A 19,479-nucleotide genomic window follows, 5' to 3' on the forward strand; every position below is an offset into this window, starting at 1 on the left:
GCGTGGGTTTTTAATAAACCAACATGCCCACTCTCAGATAATAGCCATGGCCTTCGAGCTAATCCGGTATCCTGTGTTTCCTGTTAATTTAATAATTAGCGAAAAAATGAAGGCATCATTAATTCTTTTGAAAAAAGCCTTTGCATTGACTGGGGGGAGTTGGGAATAATATTCCCATACCTTCTTCTATCTTTCCTCATCCCCTAACAGATCCTCTACTTGCAGTCCCGGAAACTTTCTAGCTCTGGCAGCCACCCAGATGACATAAGATGTGAAAAAGAATTTTTGGGTATGGTGGACTTCCTTTAATTTGTTTGTAGATGTTGTTAGAGAGGATCTGCGGCCTATCAAAATATTGTTTACCTATTAGGATACTGGTCATAAACTGGAACATCCATGGATGGAAATGTTTGCAATCAGGCTTGCCAAAGGCCCTGCTCAACATAATAATCAAGTCTCTTTGGGGCTCCTTGAAGTCTGCCCTCAGGATCTTTGTTGCCTTGAGACCTATTTTTCTCTCTTCCTCCAACCAGTTTTCATTCATGTGCCTTTTTTTTGCTACAACTTTGTCATTCCATACCTTTAAGGCCTCCTCTTCAGTTGAGAGGAATATCTCTTCTTTGGTTGGGATACCGAACATGAATCCCAACATGTTAGGAGACAAGTCTATAACTATCCTTCCCTATGCGTTAGTGCACTTTCTAGTATCGAGGTCGTAGAACTGAGCAATTGTCATTAGAATTTCGGTGCTTGCATTGATTCCGCAAAGATAGTTTTCTCCACTAGGCCTGATCTTTTAATTCTTCTGTGTAGGGCCTCCAATCTTGGCTTATCTAGCTGGGTTCTGATAGCTTCAATTTTGATATGGCCAATTTTCGTTCCAGTGACCCATTGTCTTGATCATCCAACTTTGAGGAGTATACTTGTCCTTGATAGTGATATTTCATGGTAGCTGGAAGTTTGTCAATATCTTTGCTTCTTTTGCTAGAAGATGAGTCCATCTAACTACCTTAACCTGTAAGAAGAAAATGAGGATCAGTTCCTTATCAAAAACATAAAAAGTTAATTCACTTCGGGACTTCAAGGTTCCGCGGTCTCAGACTAGGTAGTCATGGATAAAGTCCGGAACTCCGGGGTTCAGAGGTTCCATGCTAGGTAGATAACAAATGACCCTAGAACTCCGGGGTAGGTAATTTGGGCTCATCTCAAGATCCCGTGGTCCCAAGCGAAATAAAAGATAGTCAATAGGATGTTTAGCAAGAGGATTTATAAAAGGTAGAGCTCAAAACTTCGGGGTTTTGGGATAGGTGATAACACTTTCTTGCAAAACGAAGTAATCCAGAACTTCGGGGTTCTAGGAGTTATCAAAGGCAAGCTCAACAAGATCCCAGAACTCCGAGGTTCTGAGGTTCCGGGGTAGGGAAGAGAAAATAACCCAGAAATCTGGGGATCCGGGGTAGGAACTAGGGCACGCGAGGACGCGCAAGAAAACACAAAAAATGAGAAAAGAAGAAAACAAAAACCCGTGACAAAGAGACAAAATATCTAACCTACAAGCAACCAAAAGAGCAAGGAAAATCACCTACCTGGTGAATCAAAATGACCAAGAACGCAAAAGGAAGCTCGACAGTTCGGAGGCTCGCGGTTAGGAGGCAAGGAAGAAAGAGCTCTGAATGCACAAATGAACTTTAAAAGTTCATTATTCATATTTATACCCCCTCCCAAACCTGTCCGTACGAGCCTTTTAAATAGGACCTCAGGACTTCGTGGTCCCGAGGTTCCGAGCTCAAAGACAAAAACACAAAACAAAACATCCCACCTCGAGACTCCAGGACTCTGGAGTTCCAAGGTAAAGAATACAAAACAAAGGAAAAGGAGACCAATGTCGGGACTCCGAGGGTCCGAAGTTCCAGGGTTGGTGAAAGAAAAACAAGAGTAGAAGAACAAGAAGAAAAAAAAGACAAAGCAAAGAAACAAGGAAGAAGAGACCTCGGGACTCTGGGACTTCGGGGTTCCGAGGTAAAAGAAACAAAAACCAAAAGAACAAAAGCAACACAAGGCAAAAAAACAAGGGACCCATATTTCAAGACAAGAAAACTAATGGGGGAGATATGCAAGGCATAATAGGTTTGAAGGTGACTCTAGTTGTGGACACGATTTTGATTCTTATTTTAGTATTGTGACAATGAAGTCTCAAATAAGATGCTAGTGGTGGTTTTGCATGATAAGTCTTTTTCATGTGATAAATGTGATTATATTTTTGGGGTGTATTTGAGGTCTACATTATGATTTTATGTTAAGGGTTAGTCAATAGATAGTTTCTAAGCTTGTATTGGGTACCATTGTTTAGATATTCCAATTATTACTATTAATATTTTATAGTTGAGTATGTGTTTCTTACTCTTGATTGTTTTGGTTAATATCTAATTAGTTTAACAACTAGTATCATGACTTTGTAAAGCTATATTAATATGGTCTTTACTATATTTATATATCAACTTTTAGATGAGGATGTCTCTTTATTTTAAATTAGTAAACCTTCCACCTTTTAGGCAAAATCATACTAATAAAAACACCAAGATTAAAAATATGTTTGAACTACTCAATAATAAGAAAACTAAAAGACAAGACTAAAACTAATTTTAATAGAATTATACAATATAATTCTCAAATTATCTACTCAAATGACATATTTATCATACTAAGATAACATATTTGTCAACAAAATTAAAATAAAAATAAATATAGGATAAGAAAAAGTGTGAAAGGTGCTCTTTTCTACTTTAGAACAATACAGAAAGCTCCTAAGTGATGGCATCAAAATCAGCAACCAGATAATTGAAAACGAAATCAGATTCTAACGAAACTAAGGTAAAATACAATCCTTTTCAGGAGAAAAAATAATGTTGTTGGATTTTGCTGGTACAGGAGCAGATGCATATGGAATCACTTTGATTAACAATGTCATCCTCCACCTAAAAACAAAACTGAAGATACGAAGAGGCAAAAGTGTTTTTAATAAGTATTTAAAATTGTAAGCAAACAAGAGATTCAAGCGAAGAATGAAAATGACAGGGCAAAATGCTAAGACTTCATAGAAAAGTGAAGAAACATCAAATGCATACGCCAAAGTGGTGCAGAGAAAATCTTTTGCTTTAAGCCTGAGGAATAAGTTGTAGATTCGCTTCTTAGTGGGATCTACAGTAATGTTCTCTACAAAGATCAGGTTAGTTGTGGGTGGAATGCTTGTCCTTGCATTCAAGAAAATGATAGCAAAAAGATTCATATCAAATTGGTTTGGTTTAAACAGTATATTCTAAGTTTTGAATAGTTTAGACGGTTCATCTCAAATCATGTTAGCAGGTGGGTCTTAGTACGATTTCGGATGAACCATTGAAACAAGTCAAAACTTAGAATAAGCAATAAACTATGAGTTGTAGATTCGCTTCTTAGTGGGATCTACAGTAATGTTCTATACAAAGATCGGGTTAGTTGTGTGTGGAATACTTGTCCTTGTATTCAGGCAAATTGATAGCAAATGGATTCAGCTTAAACACGATACTTTAAGTTTCGGCGTGTTTAGACGGATCATCTCAATCATGTTAATAGATGGATCTTACTGAAAAAACTAGCACAAAACTAGCACAATTTCAGATGAACCACCTCAACAACTCAAAAGTAAGAAATAAAATTATTAAACCAGAGCTAGTGGCACTGTGGTTATGCATGGGGCTTAGGCATCAAGTATTGTGTATTACGTTGCTTACTGCTGTGAGCTTTATAAAGAGAAAGGTACAAAAAGAGAGCAACTCAAGTACTTAGCAGAGACTAAACTAGAAGCAAAGACAGGTGGCAGGACATTCATTCTCTGCAATCAATTGGAGAGCAGTAATGTCGGCTGTTTGTTCTATGTTTGTGGTGCTGCTGCTTTTGGTTTCAGCTGCAACTGTAGAGGGGAAACTCAAGAATTACAAATTCGACGTGGGTTTCATCTTTTTTGCATGTTTTTGTTTTGGGTTTGTTTAGAGTTGCATATTTTTGAATGTTTTTGCATGTTTTTGTATTGGGTTTGTCTAAAGTTGCATGCTTTTGTGTTGGGTTTGTTTCTTTATTGGGTTTGTCTAGAGTTGCATGTTTTTGTATTGGGTTTGTTTAGGAAGACTTGAAATTTGTGTTGATTATATGAAACTGTGAGTGGGTTTGGACTGGTTGTGCAGATACAATTGAAGAATGTTAGCAGACTGTGTCATGCAAAGTCCATTGTCACAGTGAATGGGCAGTTCCCTGGGCCAACTATATATGCTAGAGAGGGTGACACAGTGCTCATCAACGTCACCAATCATTTGAAGTACAATATGTCTATACACTGGTATGAAATGTAGTGTTACTACTATTGTTTGAGATTTGTGTATGCTTTGTAATGGGTATGAATAATGGTTGGAATTGTTATTGAAGGCATGGAATAAGTATGAACTGTAGTGTTACTACTATTGTTTGAGATTTGTGTATTCTTTGTAATGGGTATGAATGATGGCTGGAATTGTTACTGAAGGCATAGAATAAGTATGAACTGTAGTGTTACTACTATTGTTTGAGATTTGTGTATGCTTTGTAATGAGTATGAATAATGGTTGGAATTGTTATTGAAGATAAGTATGAGCTGTAGTGTTACTACTATTGTTTGAGATTTGAGTATGCTTTCTAATGGGTATAAATTATGGTTGGACTTGTTATTGAAGGCATGGAATAAGGCAGCTGAGGACAGGTTGGGCTGATGGGCCTGCTTATATCACTCAATGCCCAGTTCAAACTGGGCAGTCCTATACTTACAACTTTACTATCACTGGACAAAGAGGAACACTCTTCTGGCATGCTCATATTCTCTGGTTGAGAGCAACAGTCTATGGACCCATTGTTATTTTACCCAAAGTAAATGTGTCTTATCCATTCCCCAAACCCCATAAGGAAATCACAGTGATGCTAGGTCAGTGAAAGGGGGTTAATCTACTATTGAAATTTATTTGATTTGTTTTCATGATTACTCTAGAGCATAATATTGGTACTGAGTTAGGGTTTCTTTTGGAAACGCTTAAGTAGCAGGAAAATTAACTGCAACGTGCGGGCTTTCTATGGTGGAGCAGTGCTGAATTGTAAGTTGTTTTGGGTGCAGGAGAATGGTGGAACGCAGATGTGGAGGCTGTTATAAATGAGGCAATGAAATCAGGAGGAGCTCCCAATGTGTCTGATACTCACACCATTAATGGAAAACCAGGCCCACTAGGCACCTTCACATGTCCTACCAAAGGTAAGAATTAAGGGTATATCATTTTTTCTTTTCTTTTTAAAGTTGTTTTTTATAATGTTTCTTAAAAATTTTGGGCTTAAAGTTTTAAAATTATTTACTGGCTTGCTTGTGAAATGTTCATAATATTTTCAAACAATACAAAGAAATATATTAAGAAGCTCCTCCTTAAAATTATTATTTTATTATTTTTAAAAATAATTATAACATTTTATAGTAAAATTTAAAATTTAAATCATAATATGAGCTATATAATTATTTTCAAACGAACACTAAATCATTTAATTTTCTATTATTAAAAAATATTCCACAAATTTAATGATGAAATTGAAGAATAAAAAATTTAATTTTTTAACTAAAAATAAAAATATTTAAAAGACACCATTTGGAAGATGTTAAAAGTATCTTTGAAAATGATATTAAACAATAAATAAACAAGAGCTCCTCTAACTTCTTAAGGAATTGAAACATAAAATCACAATATTAATTATATAGATATATAAAATAAAAAGAACAATAAATTAGAAATAAGATAAGTTATTATTTAAAATGAATTTATTTGTATTTATAAAATTAAGGTTGGAGAAAGAAATATGAAAATGAATATTGAGAAAAAAGGTTGAATTGATAGTTTTAAAATTGTAATGGCTAATCTTTATGAAGAATAGAGTTATACATGTTCTATAATTATAATAAATAAGATTTTGTAGAGATTTGTGTTTTTTACTAAAAAGATAGTAGATCTTGCCACTAATCTCATGATACAATAGAAAGCTAAATAGAAATTGTTCTAATAAATTCGATTCATTATTATACAGTCTACAAGTGCATTGATATCTTGGGATAAAGTGCTCCATGCAAAGTTGATGAGAGCATGCCTATGATTGACCCAAAGAAAATCTCAAACCAAAAGCAAGCATAGTGTAGTGTACATGGAAGAAATAATAAGTCCATCTTCTATATGAATTAATTGCTTCAAGTATTGTTGCATTTTTTATGACAATTGTTGTGTTGCTAACATTATGAATATCTCTTTTCAACATGTGACATTGATAGAAAATGTATTACAAGGTTCAAATAGTTGACATTAAGAGCAATTCCTTGCAAGACACCATACATTGGGCATAACAAGTGTTCTTAATCCCTTGTCTATATAACTTCATAGATTATTGAAGAGCCTTTAATGGATAGCTATTAAACCAATTGTTCTATATGTCACTCATCTTAATCATTAGAGCAACATGACTACAAAAAAAATAACTAAATACAAAGAAGACGAATGTCATTTATTTCTTCCTAAAAATTGCATGTGACATTGATTTGTTATGCACCCAAGATTTTGGACAACATGAAAATAAGAATTGCCAACTTAGCCCAACTAATACAATGAAATCCAAGTAACCAAATCTCACAACCATAAAAGATTGTTGGTGACAGGAAAGTTTTGAAGATACACAATCATATTTTGGCATCTTGAAAATCGGGTTAGATACATAGTCTCTCAAGTGTACTAAGTGCAACATACCCCTTGTATAACCTCTCTCTAACAAGAAGAAGCATATTAAAGGGAGATCCTATAAAAGACATGCTAAGATAAGTACATTACTAACCACTTCAACCAAATCTCCTTCGTATACAAAATTAGGTGGATGTGCTTCTTAATTATGTTACGAATCATTAGCATAATTCTACTCAAATTCAATTATAAACCATGAGTATCACATTTGAAATGAACTAAATATATCTAGATGATATTATAAAACTACAACTTTGAATGACATGAGAATAGTATCATCTAAAATAGTAAAATATTTTATCATAAAGAATATAATAGTTATTGTGTACATAGTTTAATGGTCAATAGTCAATAATTTCAAAAAGTGATAAAATAAAACTTAAAACTTAAAATATGTATTGCTCTAGGAATCCCCCATAATCTCATCTATATACTAAAATAAATAGTCTAACTTGAAATATCTCTCTCTCTCTCTCTCTCTCTCTCTCTCTCTCTCTATATATATATATATATATATCATTTGTTGTAATTATTTGTATGGGGCCTAATCTCTCTCTCTCTCTCTCTCTCTCTCTCTCTCTCTCTCTCTCTCTCTCTCGCTCTCTCTCTCTCTCTCTCTCTATATATATATCATTTGTTGTTATTATTTGTATGGGGCCTAATTTCTATCTTAATATGGCCTTCAATAGAATATAGGTAGGATCCAATCCACACATAAACCACTATTAGATTGCTTAAGTTATTTTGTTGGTCTAATAGTAGAAAACTTGAATTTGTGAAAAAGAAGTCAAAGGTTCAAATCTTGTGAAGGTAGAGTGTGCATGCCTTTGTATAGCATAGCCTCATATACTGTAAACCATATGTAAACCCAAAAACATCTATAATAAAAATAAAACACGTGTTATAATTATTTGTATGAGGCGTAATTTCCACCTCAACAAGGCAACATTAGATTGTTCAAACTAGTATGCATGTTTTGTATCAGAAGCTCAATTTGAAACCCCTGCATACTAGAAATTTGGAGTAGTCTTATATACTATAAACCATCTAAAATAGTTTCATATACTATAAACCATCTGTAAACTCAAAAATAGATCGTCCAATGTGATAGATTCCAATCCATTCCTTCTCTCAACATTATATAAGTTTTAAGTTTTGACAGCAAATTATGAAGTGCTATATAACCCAACATTCTTCTGCTGCAGATACATTTGTAATTCCAGTGCAGCAGGGGAAGACCTACTTACTGAGAATAATCAATGCTGCCTTGAATGACGAACTCTTCTTCGATGTTGCCCGTCACAAACTCAAAGTGGTGGAGGTAGACGCAGTTTACACCAAGTCATTTGACACCAAATCAGTGGTGATTGCTCCGGGACAAACCACAAACGTTTTACTCCAAGCAAACCAAAAACCCGGAAGGTATTTCATGGCAGCTCGCACCTACATGGATGCCCCTGTTCCCGTAGATAACAGAACCGCCACTGCAATCCTGCAATATATGATTGCACCCAATTCATCTTTCTCCTCCAACACCATTGCAATGCCCCAAATTCCCTCCCCAAAGGATACCTCATCCGCCACCAATTTCAACAACGCTCTCAGAAGCCTAAATTCTGCCCAATACCCTGCAAAAGTCCCACAGACAGTAGACCGCACTCTGTTTTTCACAGTGGGTCTGGCAATAGATTCCTGCACGACCTGCATAAATGGCAGCCGTATTTCTGCAGCAATCAACAATGTGAGCTTTGTAATGCCCACAATTGCCCTCCTGCAAGCACATTTTCAAAACATCACAGGGGTTTTCACCACAGATTTTCCAGACAAACCTCCCACGCCCTTCAATTACACAGGCATCCCACCAAAGAATCTGATTGCATCCAAAGGAACAAGACTCACTCGTTTATCATACAATTCAAAAGTTCAGTTGGTGCTTCAGGACACCAGCGTTCTGACAGCAGATAACCATCCAATCCATCTCCATGGCTTCAATTTCTTCATTGTTGGATCAGGTTTCGGCAACTATGACCCCATTAAAGACCCAAAAAACTTCAATTTAGTTGATCCTCCAGAGCGTAATACAGTGGCAGTGCCAACAGGTGGGTGGAGTGCCATCCGATTCACAGCTGACAATCCAGGTGGGTATACACCATATTTTTTCACTTTTGTATCATTTCCCTTGATTTGTTTTGTATATTTCTGTCAATATGATTGTGAAATTGATATGCACACAGGGGTGTGGTTCATGCATTGTCATCTGGAAGTGCACACAACTTGGGGATTGAAGATGGCTTTCGTGGTGGAAAATGGGAATGGACCCAATCAATCCATATTGCCTCCACCAAATGATCTTCCCAAATGCTAGTCATGCCAGGAGTTTGAGGGATTATATTTGAGTATATGAAGTTTCAAATAAGAAACATGAATTAAAAGGTCTAAACGACTGTGCAATAAGTTTTGTATCGGCCTAAATGCCCCCAGTAATCGGAAAATTGCTTTGGAAGCAAAGCAAAGTAATTATTATTATGAATGATAATGATAATGGATTTCTTATATTCTGTGTTAACTGACCCAAGTTATCTATGCTTACGCTGTTGGAAAAATTGGCATAATATTAATATAAAATGATAATAATATTGTTGAATTTTCTTTTATTGAAATAATGTATGAAGAAGAATCAATCATATAACTTATTGTTGAGTTTTCTTTTATTGAAATAATGTATGAAGATCATCTAAAGAAGAAAAACCAATCATATCACTAAAATCTTCTCAAACAAACTGAGTCTTCAAATTGAAATAACAGATATAACTGGCCAAAGGCCTACAAAAGGAGTTGTTCAAAACTAAACAGTAACACAAATTACTATCTAGATTTTTAAAAACTTTGCAATTGTGTGGAGCAGATGATAGTTTCTCTATGTAGCTAAAGGAATTAGAGTTTGATCTTGTCTAAAAGAACATTGTTTTTAGCTCGATCTAATTGAAAAACAAGCAAGACAATTTGGAAATGGATGCTGGCGTAAAACTTTAGCATTTCTACTTCTTGACAAATGAATGATTAGGAAACAAAGCAAAAACTTGCCTTTCCAGATATTAAGTAAAATATTGTGCTTCAAAGAATCTACCACCACATTATTATGAAGACCATAACCGAAAATAGCAACTTTCCAACTAAAACCATTATAAAAAAAAAACACGGAAATGATTGACAATAGCCTTCCATATTTTTAGCATAGAAACAATACCGAGAAATATGTCTAAGTCTTTCATGACACTGACAAAAAGGACACTTGATTGGTTGAACCATCATTCATTTCAAACTACCTACCTATCGACGACAGGTAGTTTGAAATGTAGGATTTTCCAAACCAGCAGTTGAGCGTTAGCCTCAGCTTTAGACCTTCATATTCAAGCACTCAACTTCCTCCATAACTATTCACGAAACCTAAAGTTCCATTTTTGGTTCAATCTTAGGTTTAATGGAATATTTGGAAGGAGGCTCAAATAAATTTTCTTTAGAGAGAAGTAATAGAAGGGGAACTTATAAAGCCACAACCAATCTTTGCCAAAATTGCATTGTAACGGGGTTCAAAGCTTCATGTCAATTCAACTAGCACCAAAGATATGACAAAAATCAAGAACCCTTCATAATTGTTTAACTGAAACATACTCTGTGATTTTTGCCAATAGGTCCAATCTAAAGTATAAAATCTCATATAGCATTGAACTTTCTCACTCCTATTTTAAATATAAAGAATGCTTGTCTATGAAATGTAACAACAAGGGTTTTTTTATTCTATTAAATTAACTTGTTCCACCAGATGGGTAAGGAAGCAAAGTTGAACCCATGTTGTACGGAGAATTTTTTTCAATTTAGAAATTTGCAAACTAATTGCCAAGCCTTCCAGATGGATTGCAAAGAGAAAGAAGCTGTCGTATAGAAAAAGGGAGTAAGAAGTAATTTGTCAACCCATCTAACTTGGTGCCATTTCCATTTTACAATAGCTAGGTTAATTCTATGTTGAACCAAACACTTCCAAGGTTCCTCTCCCTCAACAACCCTAACTATCCATTTAGCAAAAAGACAAATCCCTTATGTCATGGGGTCAAGAAGCCCCAAACCATCATTGGATTTGGATTGAATGCAATGCAGCCATGAGATAGTTTTAAAACCATCTTTTATATCCCACTAAGACCACATGTAGGAATGTATTACAATATGACTTCTCTAAAGTCTTTCTAATATAATTTTCTAAATTACCATCTTATGAAATTATAACTAATTATTAAATAATAAAAATAAACAAGTCATTAGCGTAACTTTGTTAATATAAATCTTAATATTCTAATACCCCCCTATAAATTTACATTTCATACAACAAGACTTACTAATTGAAATAGATAAATACATAATTTTTTAGAAATATTTTCTTAAAAAAAAATCTTTAATCAAGTGTAACTCCTTCAAGTTATCTTAAAATTTTTAAAAGGGTCTAGCTCCCTAGTTGAAATATTTTCTTAGGTTACGAGCTCTTTAATCACAAATTCCTCAAATTATCATACAACAATCCATTTGGAACCATTCACAATGTTCCATCAAGTTGTCTCATGACCCTCAAAAGGGTATAATTTCTTAGATCTACAAACTCCTCAACCAATTGAATATCAATTCATATTAAATTCACCAAATCCCTTATGTCTTCAAAAACCAAACTTTACAATATATTCATTCTTCAATTTTGTTAACATAAAAAAAATAAGAGAAATAAATTATGCTTTGAGTGAGAAGTTGGCTTGAGATGGTGAAAAATCCTCTAACCTCCAATCTTGGAGGCTCAAAATAATAATTTTCGACAAAAACATCATCTAGTGGATCCTCATTCTCAACATAATTGTCAACATAGGCTAAGTTAGCATCATGTGATTTGTTTTTTATTTTTTCCTTAACAACATCATTGGCTTGAGTTCTACAAGTCCAAGTTGTGTGATCCTTTTTGTTATAGTAATAACATTAAATTTTTCTTTTTTGGTCATTATTCTTTCTAATATAATGCATTCTATAAATGGGCCCTTGGTCTGCTGGTGAAGTTGAATGGTTCTTAATGAGCCCACAAGAGATCAAGTATTGCTAAGTTCAAGGCTCCGACATCAAAAAGGGATGAGGTCAGGATCGTGCCCCATGCGGATTTGGCGGAATAGATACCCCTCAGTCCTTGGCTCTTAGCTGAAGAGGTTTTCATGCTCCCGTATTGGGTAGCAAAAATAAATTTGTGGACAAACCTCCATCAAAAAAATATAATGCATTCTCATGTTAAGAATTTGTTGGCAATTTCCACTCATCCGGGTTATAGGTGTTGTCATTGCTAGCAACACACTTCATGGAAGATTTGGCAATCAAGGTAACCGACATTCACTTCACCGGCATTCAAAGAACTGATAGGCATGTAACCGGAAAACTTGGAACCAGTATTCTAAGGCCAATGCAGGAGATTGATCCAGCAAGCGTGGAAGCGACAACGATCATATTGTTTCATATTTATATTTTGTTTGGGCCGACATGTGTCTTATCATTTGAAATATGGTTGTAAGACGACATAAGGCATTTATGTTTATTCATGTAATTGGGTATATAAGTAGTCCGGGTTAGGTCATTTTGCGGATATGACAGATAAGATATGCGATAGGTTATGTGATGGTATGTGAGTGAGATCTTGATCGATAGAATGTGAATGTAAAGATCTATAATTGGTCTTGATTATTTGTCTAGAGGTTTGGGAAGCAATCTAAGCTACCAGTAAGGGAGGTTACAGTATAACCAGTATAGACAGTGCTTAAACCGGAACTCATCCAGCATAGCAGATGCACATTCAGAGTTTAGTTTTTGTTTGTAATACAGTTCATTGGATCTATAGTCAGTGAGGCTCCTTTTGCGATGAGCAGTGTGCTCTAGGCAGTGTTCCCTCCTGCATGTGCAGGCCCCTCTTGTAATATTTATTCAGTTGGCCAGTGGATAGATATTGTGGGTCTCCAATCCCATCGTGGTTTTTCCTCTTTGAGGTTTTCCACATATAAATCTTTGTGTTATGGTGTTGATTCATGTGGTTGCATTAATATTACTTATTGTTACTTTCTTTTGTGCATACCGGTTAATAAGTGGATTTGTTAATAAGGCTAAAAATATTCTAACCGGCAGAACACTGATTCACCCCCCCCCCCCCCACTCTCAATGTTCTTGGATTCCAACAATTGGTATCAGAGGTTGGTGCCTCGGAATAAGTCTAACAACTTTAGGAAGATCTTGTATCCAGAATCTATGGAGATGAGTCTACAGAAGGAACTTGAAGTAGCACTTGAAGACTATGATATTGAAAGGTTGAAGAGCTTGAAGCTACAAGATGAGTTGAATTTTGCAAAGGAATTTATCCTTACCCTATAGGAGAGGTTATCATCTGCTTGGGCTAAAAGGAAGGAACTTTTACAAAATCTAGATAATGAAGAGAAGAATTCCCTTAAGGAATTATGTTAGAAGTTGAGTCAGGAGAATAATGTCATGAAGAATGAAATGCAAGCCATGACCATGAGGATGTCCAAGAAGATTGAAGACCGGAAGAAGAATGAAGAAAATATTACTATATCTCTGAAAGATGGATCTAAGGAATGCATTAGGCTAATGCATGAGAATGATGTGTTGAGAACTGAATTGGTGCAATCTCAAAACAATGAGCAAGAGTTGGAAAGAATGGTCATAGTCTTATGAAGTGATCTGGATGCTGCAAATGAATACAAAGAAAATTTCAGGGTTAGTTCTGCAAGGCTTGATGAATTATTGAAGGATCAAAGAGACACTGGAGACACTAGAGGTCTTGGATTTGAGCATGGATAAATCTCTGGTACTGCAAATTAGGGGAATCTACCAGACAATTGAAATCTGAATTCACCGATAAGGCAAACCAATGCACACAAATTTAATGGTAGATGTTTTGTTTGTAATAAGTTTGGTCACAGAGCAATTCAATGCAAGAATAAAGCAAATCAGAATCATAATGCAGTTCTTGGTCAGTGTTCAAATTGTAAGAAGTATGGTCATAGGACAGAAGATTGTAGAATGAATGTGAGATGTCATGCATGTGGAAAGTTTGGACATGTGGCTAATCAATGTAGGTCAAAGAACAGTCAAGGACTCAACAAGGTAATTCTAGATAAACAATGTTACTTGCTATGCATGCAACAAAAATAGTACACATTGCTAAATATTGCAGAAGCGAGAATACACCAGAAGGGAATGACACATCCAATGAGAAGGGAAAGCAAAAGGTTGATGAAATCTAGCAAGCTCATGCTAAATAGTGGGTTAGGAAATCTGATGATCAATTGACAAAGGAAAATTCACCGGTTACTCAACCGGTAGAGCATAATGTTCCTGCACTGGCAAGGAGCACATTCAGTAACTAAAGAATTAGCCTTAGGGGGAGGCAAATGAATGATAGATTCTACATTACACCCAGTAGAGGTCTGAAACCTTGTTTCAGATCTTGGTGAAGTCAATTTGGAGGATAACCAGCGCTGAGATATTGGATTTTGAATCCAGTATGATATGTCGGCATGCATTAATGTCAATAAGAAATTAGGGTTTCACATGATAAAAAGGATAAGTTTCTTCATTTTTGATCACACAGCACTCAGAGTGAAGAAGAGTGAAGTGAAGCGAGTTCAAGGCGATTAAGAGCATTTTCCAGCAATTTCCAGTATTTTTTTAGCAGATTTTCAAAGGTTTTCACCGGCTTAGGTTGAGAGGTATTTTATTTGTTTTTCACACTACTTTTCTGAAAATCGAGATGACTTCTGGATCTGCTCCTGCTCCGGTAGATGTGGCTACCCCTGTTGTGGTGGACATTAAGGATTGAATCCACGTCTGGAATTCAAGCAATGCCCTCAAATTGCAAAGGTCGATGACTCAATCAATGCATTTTCTAGGGTTCCTAATAGAGTTTTTTATTGGGAAGATGTGAGAGCACATATTTATTGCACTCTGGAGGATCTAGGATCATCGGAGATTAAATCAATGTACTTGTCCACTTTGTTGAACAAGGATGGATTGATCAAACCGAAATTTCAAATTCTGAAGGATCGGGGTTTCACCGATATTCTGGAGATGTCCAAGTTCGAGGATGAGATGATTCGGTATGTATTGAGCTAAGTCCATGGTAAGTTCATGTGGCTTGACCGACCCTACAAAATCACCAAGGAGGTGATTCGTGCTATCACTGGTTTACCCCAGGTCGGGCAGACACCGAGAAAGAGGAAGATTCTAAACAATGAAGTGAACAAGCTAACCAGTGCCACCTTTGACAACCGGTCAATGCAGATTAGCACCATCAGGGATAAAGACATTTAATTTGCAAGCATGGTGATCGGATACAAGGTAAATCAATCCAACCGGCTAAACTCTATTTCTAGTTCCTGTATCTACTGTGCACACAAGATGGTAAAGGAAAATGTGAAATATGATCTATGTCAGTGGATGTGTGATGAATTGATTTCAAATTTGGGAAAGATTAAGGGAGAAATGAAAGGTATATTCCACTATGGGAATCTCATTGTCTATTTCATGCTTTTCCTTTTAAATGAGATATCAGGATCTGGTAAGAGGCAATGGGCCTTTGATATACCGGTAGGAAAACAAAATAAGGATGCCTTGAGGAATTTGGGATTGCACAGAGACTCCATTATGTGGGTTTATTTCAAATCATTTCAGAAAGCGATGAAGAAGAGGGAAAGGATATCTAAGCATATAGTTGACAAATACTCTACCGACATATGCTTCATGGTGAAGAAGGATGAAACCTTAATGGAGGCAGTGCAACCTATAACTATCTGGGTTACTGAAATGGGCTATGAGGTTGATGCACGGATCTTGGATCTCTATGCCAAGATGCTTATAGATACCCCAGGTGATGAGAAGGAGAAAAATGGTACTGCAAAGCAAAAGGAACCTAAAGTGAAGATAGGTTTCAATAAGAAGAAAAGGGAAGGACAAATAAAGAAGGTTGGACAGGTTGTCCAGAAGATGTCTTCTGAGATCAAACAAATCATTAGTTTGGCAGAGACATCTCCTCTGGCAGCTATACAAGCTTCTCCGGAAGCAAAAACCGACAAGGGTATATCGAAGAGAAAGAAATGAGAGACCTTTATTGCTCCTATTGAATCTGGTTCTAAGACTGAGGATGAAACCCCAAAGATTCCTAAGATCTACATGAGGATTTAGAGGATGAAGCCCAAGGAAGGGAAGTTGTAGAAAACTAAAGTCACTCCTCTAGCAACACGGAAGAAAATTTTGAAGGAGGGGAAGCCTACTAAGAAAAGAAAACTAGCCAAGGAGTCTTCTCCCACCCTCGGTAAGAAGAAGAAAACAGATCTAGATAAAACTCTTGAATCTAGTAAAAGTGTTAAGGTTATTGGCCCACTTTTTGTTGTTGAACTAATTGATCAAATCACAAAGGATGTTATTTTGAGTAACATACAACACTATTATGGTGATATGGATGATAAAGAGAAAATGGAAATAGAAGAATCAGTTTTGTTATACTTAGACATATATAAGAAAGCTTTACTTGAGATTGAGAAGCAAATACCAATAGATTTATATAACAAGTTATATGCTAGGAGGTTATCTACTATTGAGGAAGACAAAAATATAAAGGTTCAAGAATTATTAACTGTTTGTGGTGCTATTATTGAAGAAGAGATGCGGCAGTGTCTAGATTTTGCTAACAAAATAATTTTCCGGAGTAGACAAAGATATATAAATCTTATGGTGGGAAGACTAAATGAGATTGTCAAGGAAACTCATGACGCTTGGGTTAAGTTTTTTGTTGATAAACCAAGTTTCTTTACATCACCGGATACACTGCCTAAGTCGAACATTCTAGACATCCCAGTTAATGCTAAGGGTAAAGGTATACTAGGTGGAGATCCACTAGTTTTGGAACAGAAAATATCTGATGACATTCCTCCGATAGTAACACATATACATGATGTAGAGATCAACATACCAGTACAAGACAATCCTCCTCCAGTAATTGATGTTTTTTGACACACTTAAAATTCATGAGGTGGAGGCTACAGAAATAGCTACACCAAGTGGCGAAGCCACCAGTTCTGAGGAGAAGGTAAAGGATGCAGTTGAGCAAAAGGCAGATGAGAAAGGTCAGAATGAACAAATTGAAGTACGGGTACTGACACCCTCACCAATTGTTGGTCCCTCGTTGTTGGCACTTGACTCATCTAGTCAAGAAGATTTTGGTCATTTTGGGAATAAGAATATTGAGCAACTGAGCAGTTTTGAATTGATGTTTGTTGTGTCTTAGAAATTGAGGAAGGAAGGATCAAAGGATAAACAGGTTATTGAGAAGGCTATTCCAATTTTGCAGTAGTTTGCACCTGAATGCAAGATATATTAGGTTGCTAGTCCATTTGGTAAGTTGAAAGGTTTAACTGAGCATATTGCAGAAGAGTATAAAACTCTTCAACAAGTGTCAAACCAACAGTTGGTGTAAAGGTATAATACAACTAGAAATGTCACCTGTGATAATATGATCACATCTGACAAAGCTAAGCTGACAGAAGAGATGAAAAGGATTCATGAAACTCTTCATCAATGTAGTCGCATATACCGGTCTTGCACTAACAAAACTAAACTAACAACAGACCTGGATAATAAGATTAAGGAAGATAAGGACAAATTGGAACAACTTGTAGTCACTTTTGATGATACTGAATCTTTGACCAACTTTGTTGATGGTCTAATTTTTCTTTTTGAGTCTAAAATTTCAGTCCTGGAGAAAGAAAAGAATAAATTAATCCGGTGGGCTAGAGAATTGAGAGGTTTGGTAAGTCCTCGACTTAATACTTTGTTACTTCATAAGAAGGAATGTATGGAGCAAATGAATATGTCCACACCGCAACCCTAAAAGAAGAAGAATTGCACGCTTACATTCTAAACGGGTTAGTATCAATCTTGGGAAATTTAAAATCCGATTGGGATACTTGTTTGGGATTTTTGAAAGGGTTCTTATCCAGATATTTTCAAGTACATTTAGATCTGGTATAATTCACAATTTTGATTTGTACAAAATTTCATTGATTTCCTTTTTTTTGCCCCGGCCTTTGGCATTGTTGTCAAAGGGGGAGAGGTGGATGTAAAATTTTTGAAGGGACATAAGAAGTAATGTATATCTTAGGGGGAGTAGCCTTCTGAGATCAATTTTGGGAGATTAGATTTTGGACAGGAACCGGTACAACACTACAACGATCAATTTCACACGAGTGTTGCCATCAATGCCAAAGGGGGAGATTGTTGGCAATCGACACTCATCCGGGTTATAGGAGTTGTCATTGTTGGCAACACACTTTATGGGAGATCCAACAATCAAGGTAACTGACATTCACTTCATAGGCATTCAGGGAACTGACAGGCATGTAACTGACAAACTTGGAACCGGTATTCTGAGGCCGACATAGGAGATTGATTCAACAAGCGTGGAAGTGGAAACGGTCATATTGTTTCATGTTTATATTTTGTTTGGGCTGACATGTGTCTTATCATTTGAAATATGGTTGTAAACTCTCATAAGGCATTTGTGTTTATTCATGTAATTAGGTATATAAGTCGGCTTGGGTCAATTCATTTTGTGGATATGACAGATAAGAGATGCGATAGGTTATGTGATGGTATGTGAGTGAGATCTTGATTGATAGAATGTGAATGTAAAGATTTGTAATCGATCTTGATTATTTGTCTAGAGGTTTGGGAAGTGATCTAAGCTACCGGTAAGGGAGGTTACAGTATAACCGGTATAGATAGTGCTTAAACCAAAACTAATCCAGCATAGAAGATGCACATTCAGAGTTCAATTTTTGTTTGTAATCCAGATCATTGGATCTATAGTTAGTGTGCTCTAGGTAGTGTGCCTTCTTGCATGTGCAGGACCCTCTTGTAATATTTATTCAGTTGGCCAGTTGATAGATATTGTTGGTCTCCAATCCCACCATGGTTTTTCCTCTTTGAGGTTTTCCATGTATAAATCTTTGTGTTATGGTGTTGATTCATGTGGTTGCATTAATATTACTTGTTGTTACTTTATTTTATGCATATTGGTAATAAGTGGATTTGTTAATAAGGCTAATAATATTCTAATTGGCAGAACATTGATTCCCCTCCCCACCCCTCTCAGTGTTCTTGGATTCCAACAGAATCAACTTTCATAACTTACATTTTTTCTCTTTTCTTTCACTAAAAGGGCTAAAAGCATATTTTATATGGTTTGAGAAGTTATTTTACTTAATGTAAAAATGACATTATTGTATTCCAAAGACAAAGTATTTAACCAAAAACCTTAGTATCATCATCATCATCATCATCATCATCATCATCTATTGGAGCCTTAACTTCTACTAGTTGTCTAATGCAAAACATCAAATTGATCATGTGGTTTGACATAGTGTTTCAATCTTTTATTTTGAATTTGTATGGTTTAAATTGTAAGGACAAAGTTTCATTAACTTCTTTTGCATTTGGTCCCCTATTAAAAATTATATTTTACCCATTTAAATGAAACTTTTAAGTCCCTAGCAATCTTTATCGGATCTCTCCATTCCTC

The 19,479-nt window shown here is 35.8% G+C and overlaps 1 protein-coding gene across 1 annotated transcript; it reads left to right on the forward strand.

The window, feature by feature from the left end:
- The first annotated feature begins 3,726 nt into the window (after window positions 1-3,726).
- LOC131029488 (laccase-11) lies at window positions 3,727-9,371 on the forward strand. Its single transcript, XM_057959991.2, has 6 exons — window positions 3,727-3,981; window positions 4,218-4,369; window positions 4,740-4,984; window positions 5,171-5,305; window positions 8,024-8,956; window positions 9,053-9,371. Exons 1-6 carry the CDS (start codon window positions 3,892-3,894, stop codon window positions 9,181-9,183), a joined length of 1,686 nt encoding a protein of 561 aa, XP_057815974.1. The 5' UTR covers window positions 3,727-3,891; the 3' UTR covers window positions 9,184-9,371.
- The last annotated feature ends 10,108 nt before the right edge of the window (window positions 9,372-19,479 follow it).

The sequence above is a fragment of the Cryptomeria japonica genome, chromosome 4 (assembly GCF_030272615.1).
Source record: "Cryptomeria japonica chromosome 4, Sugi_1.0, whole genome shotgun sequence".
Classification (NCBI taxonomy): Eukaryota; Viridiplantae; Streptophyta; class Pinopsida; order Cupressales; family Cupressaceae; genus Cryptomeria; species Cryptomeria japonica.

Coding starts and splice junctions, on each gene's coding strand:
- LOC131029488 (XM_057959991.2), top strand. CDS start 3,892: ATGTCGGCTGTTTGTTCTATGTTTGTGGTGCTGCTGCTTTTGGTTTCA. Junction 5,306..8,023: donor CTTCACATGTCCTACCAAAG/GTAAGAATTAAG, acceptor CTTCTGCTGCAG/ATACATTTGTAATTCCAGTG. Junction 8,957..9,052: donor ATTCACAGCTGACAATCCAG/GTGGGTATACAC, acceptor ATATGCACACAG/GGGTGTGGTTCATGCATTGT.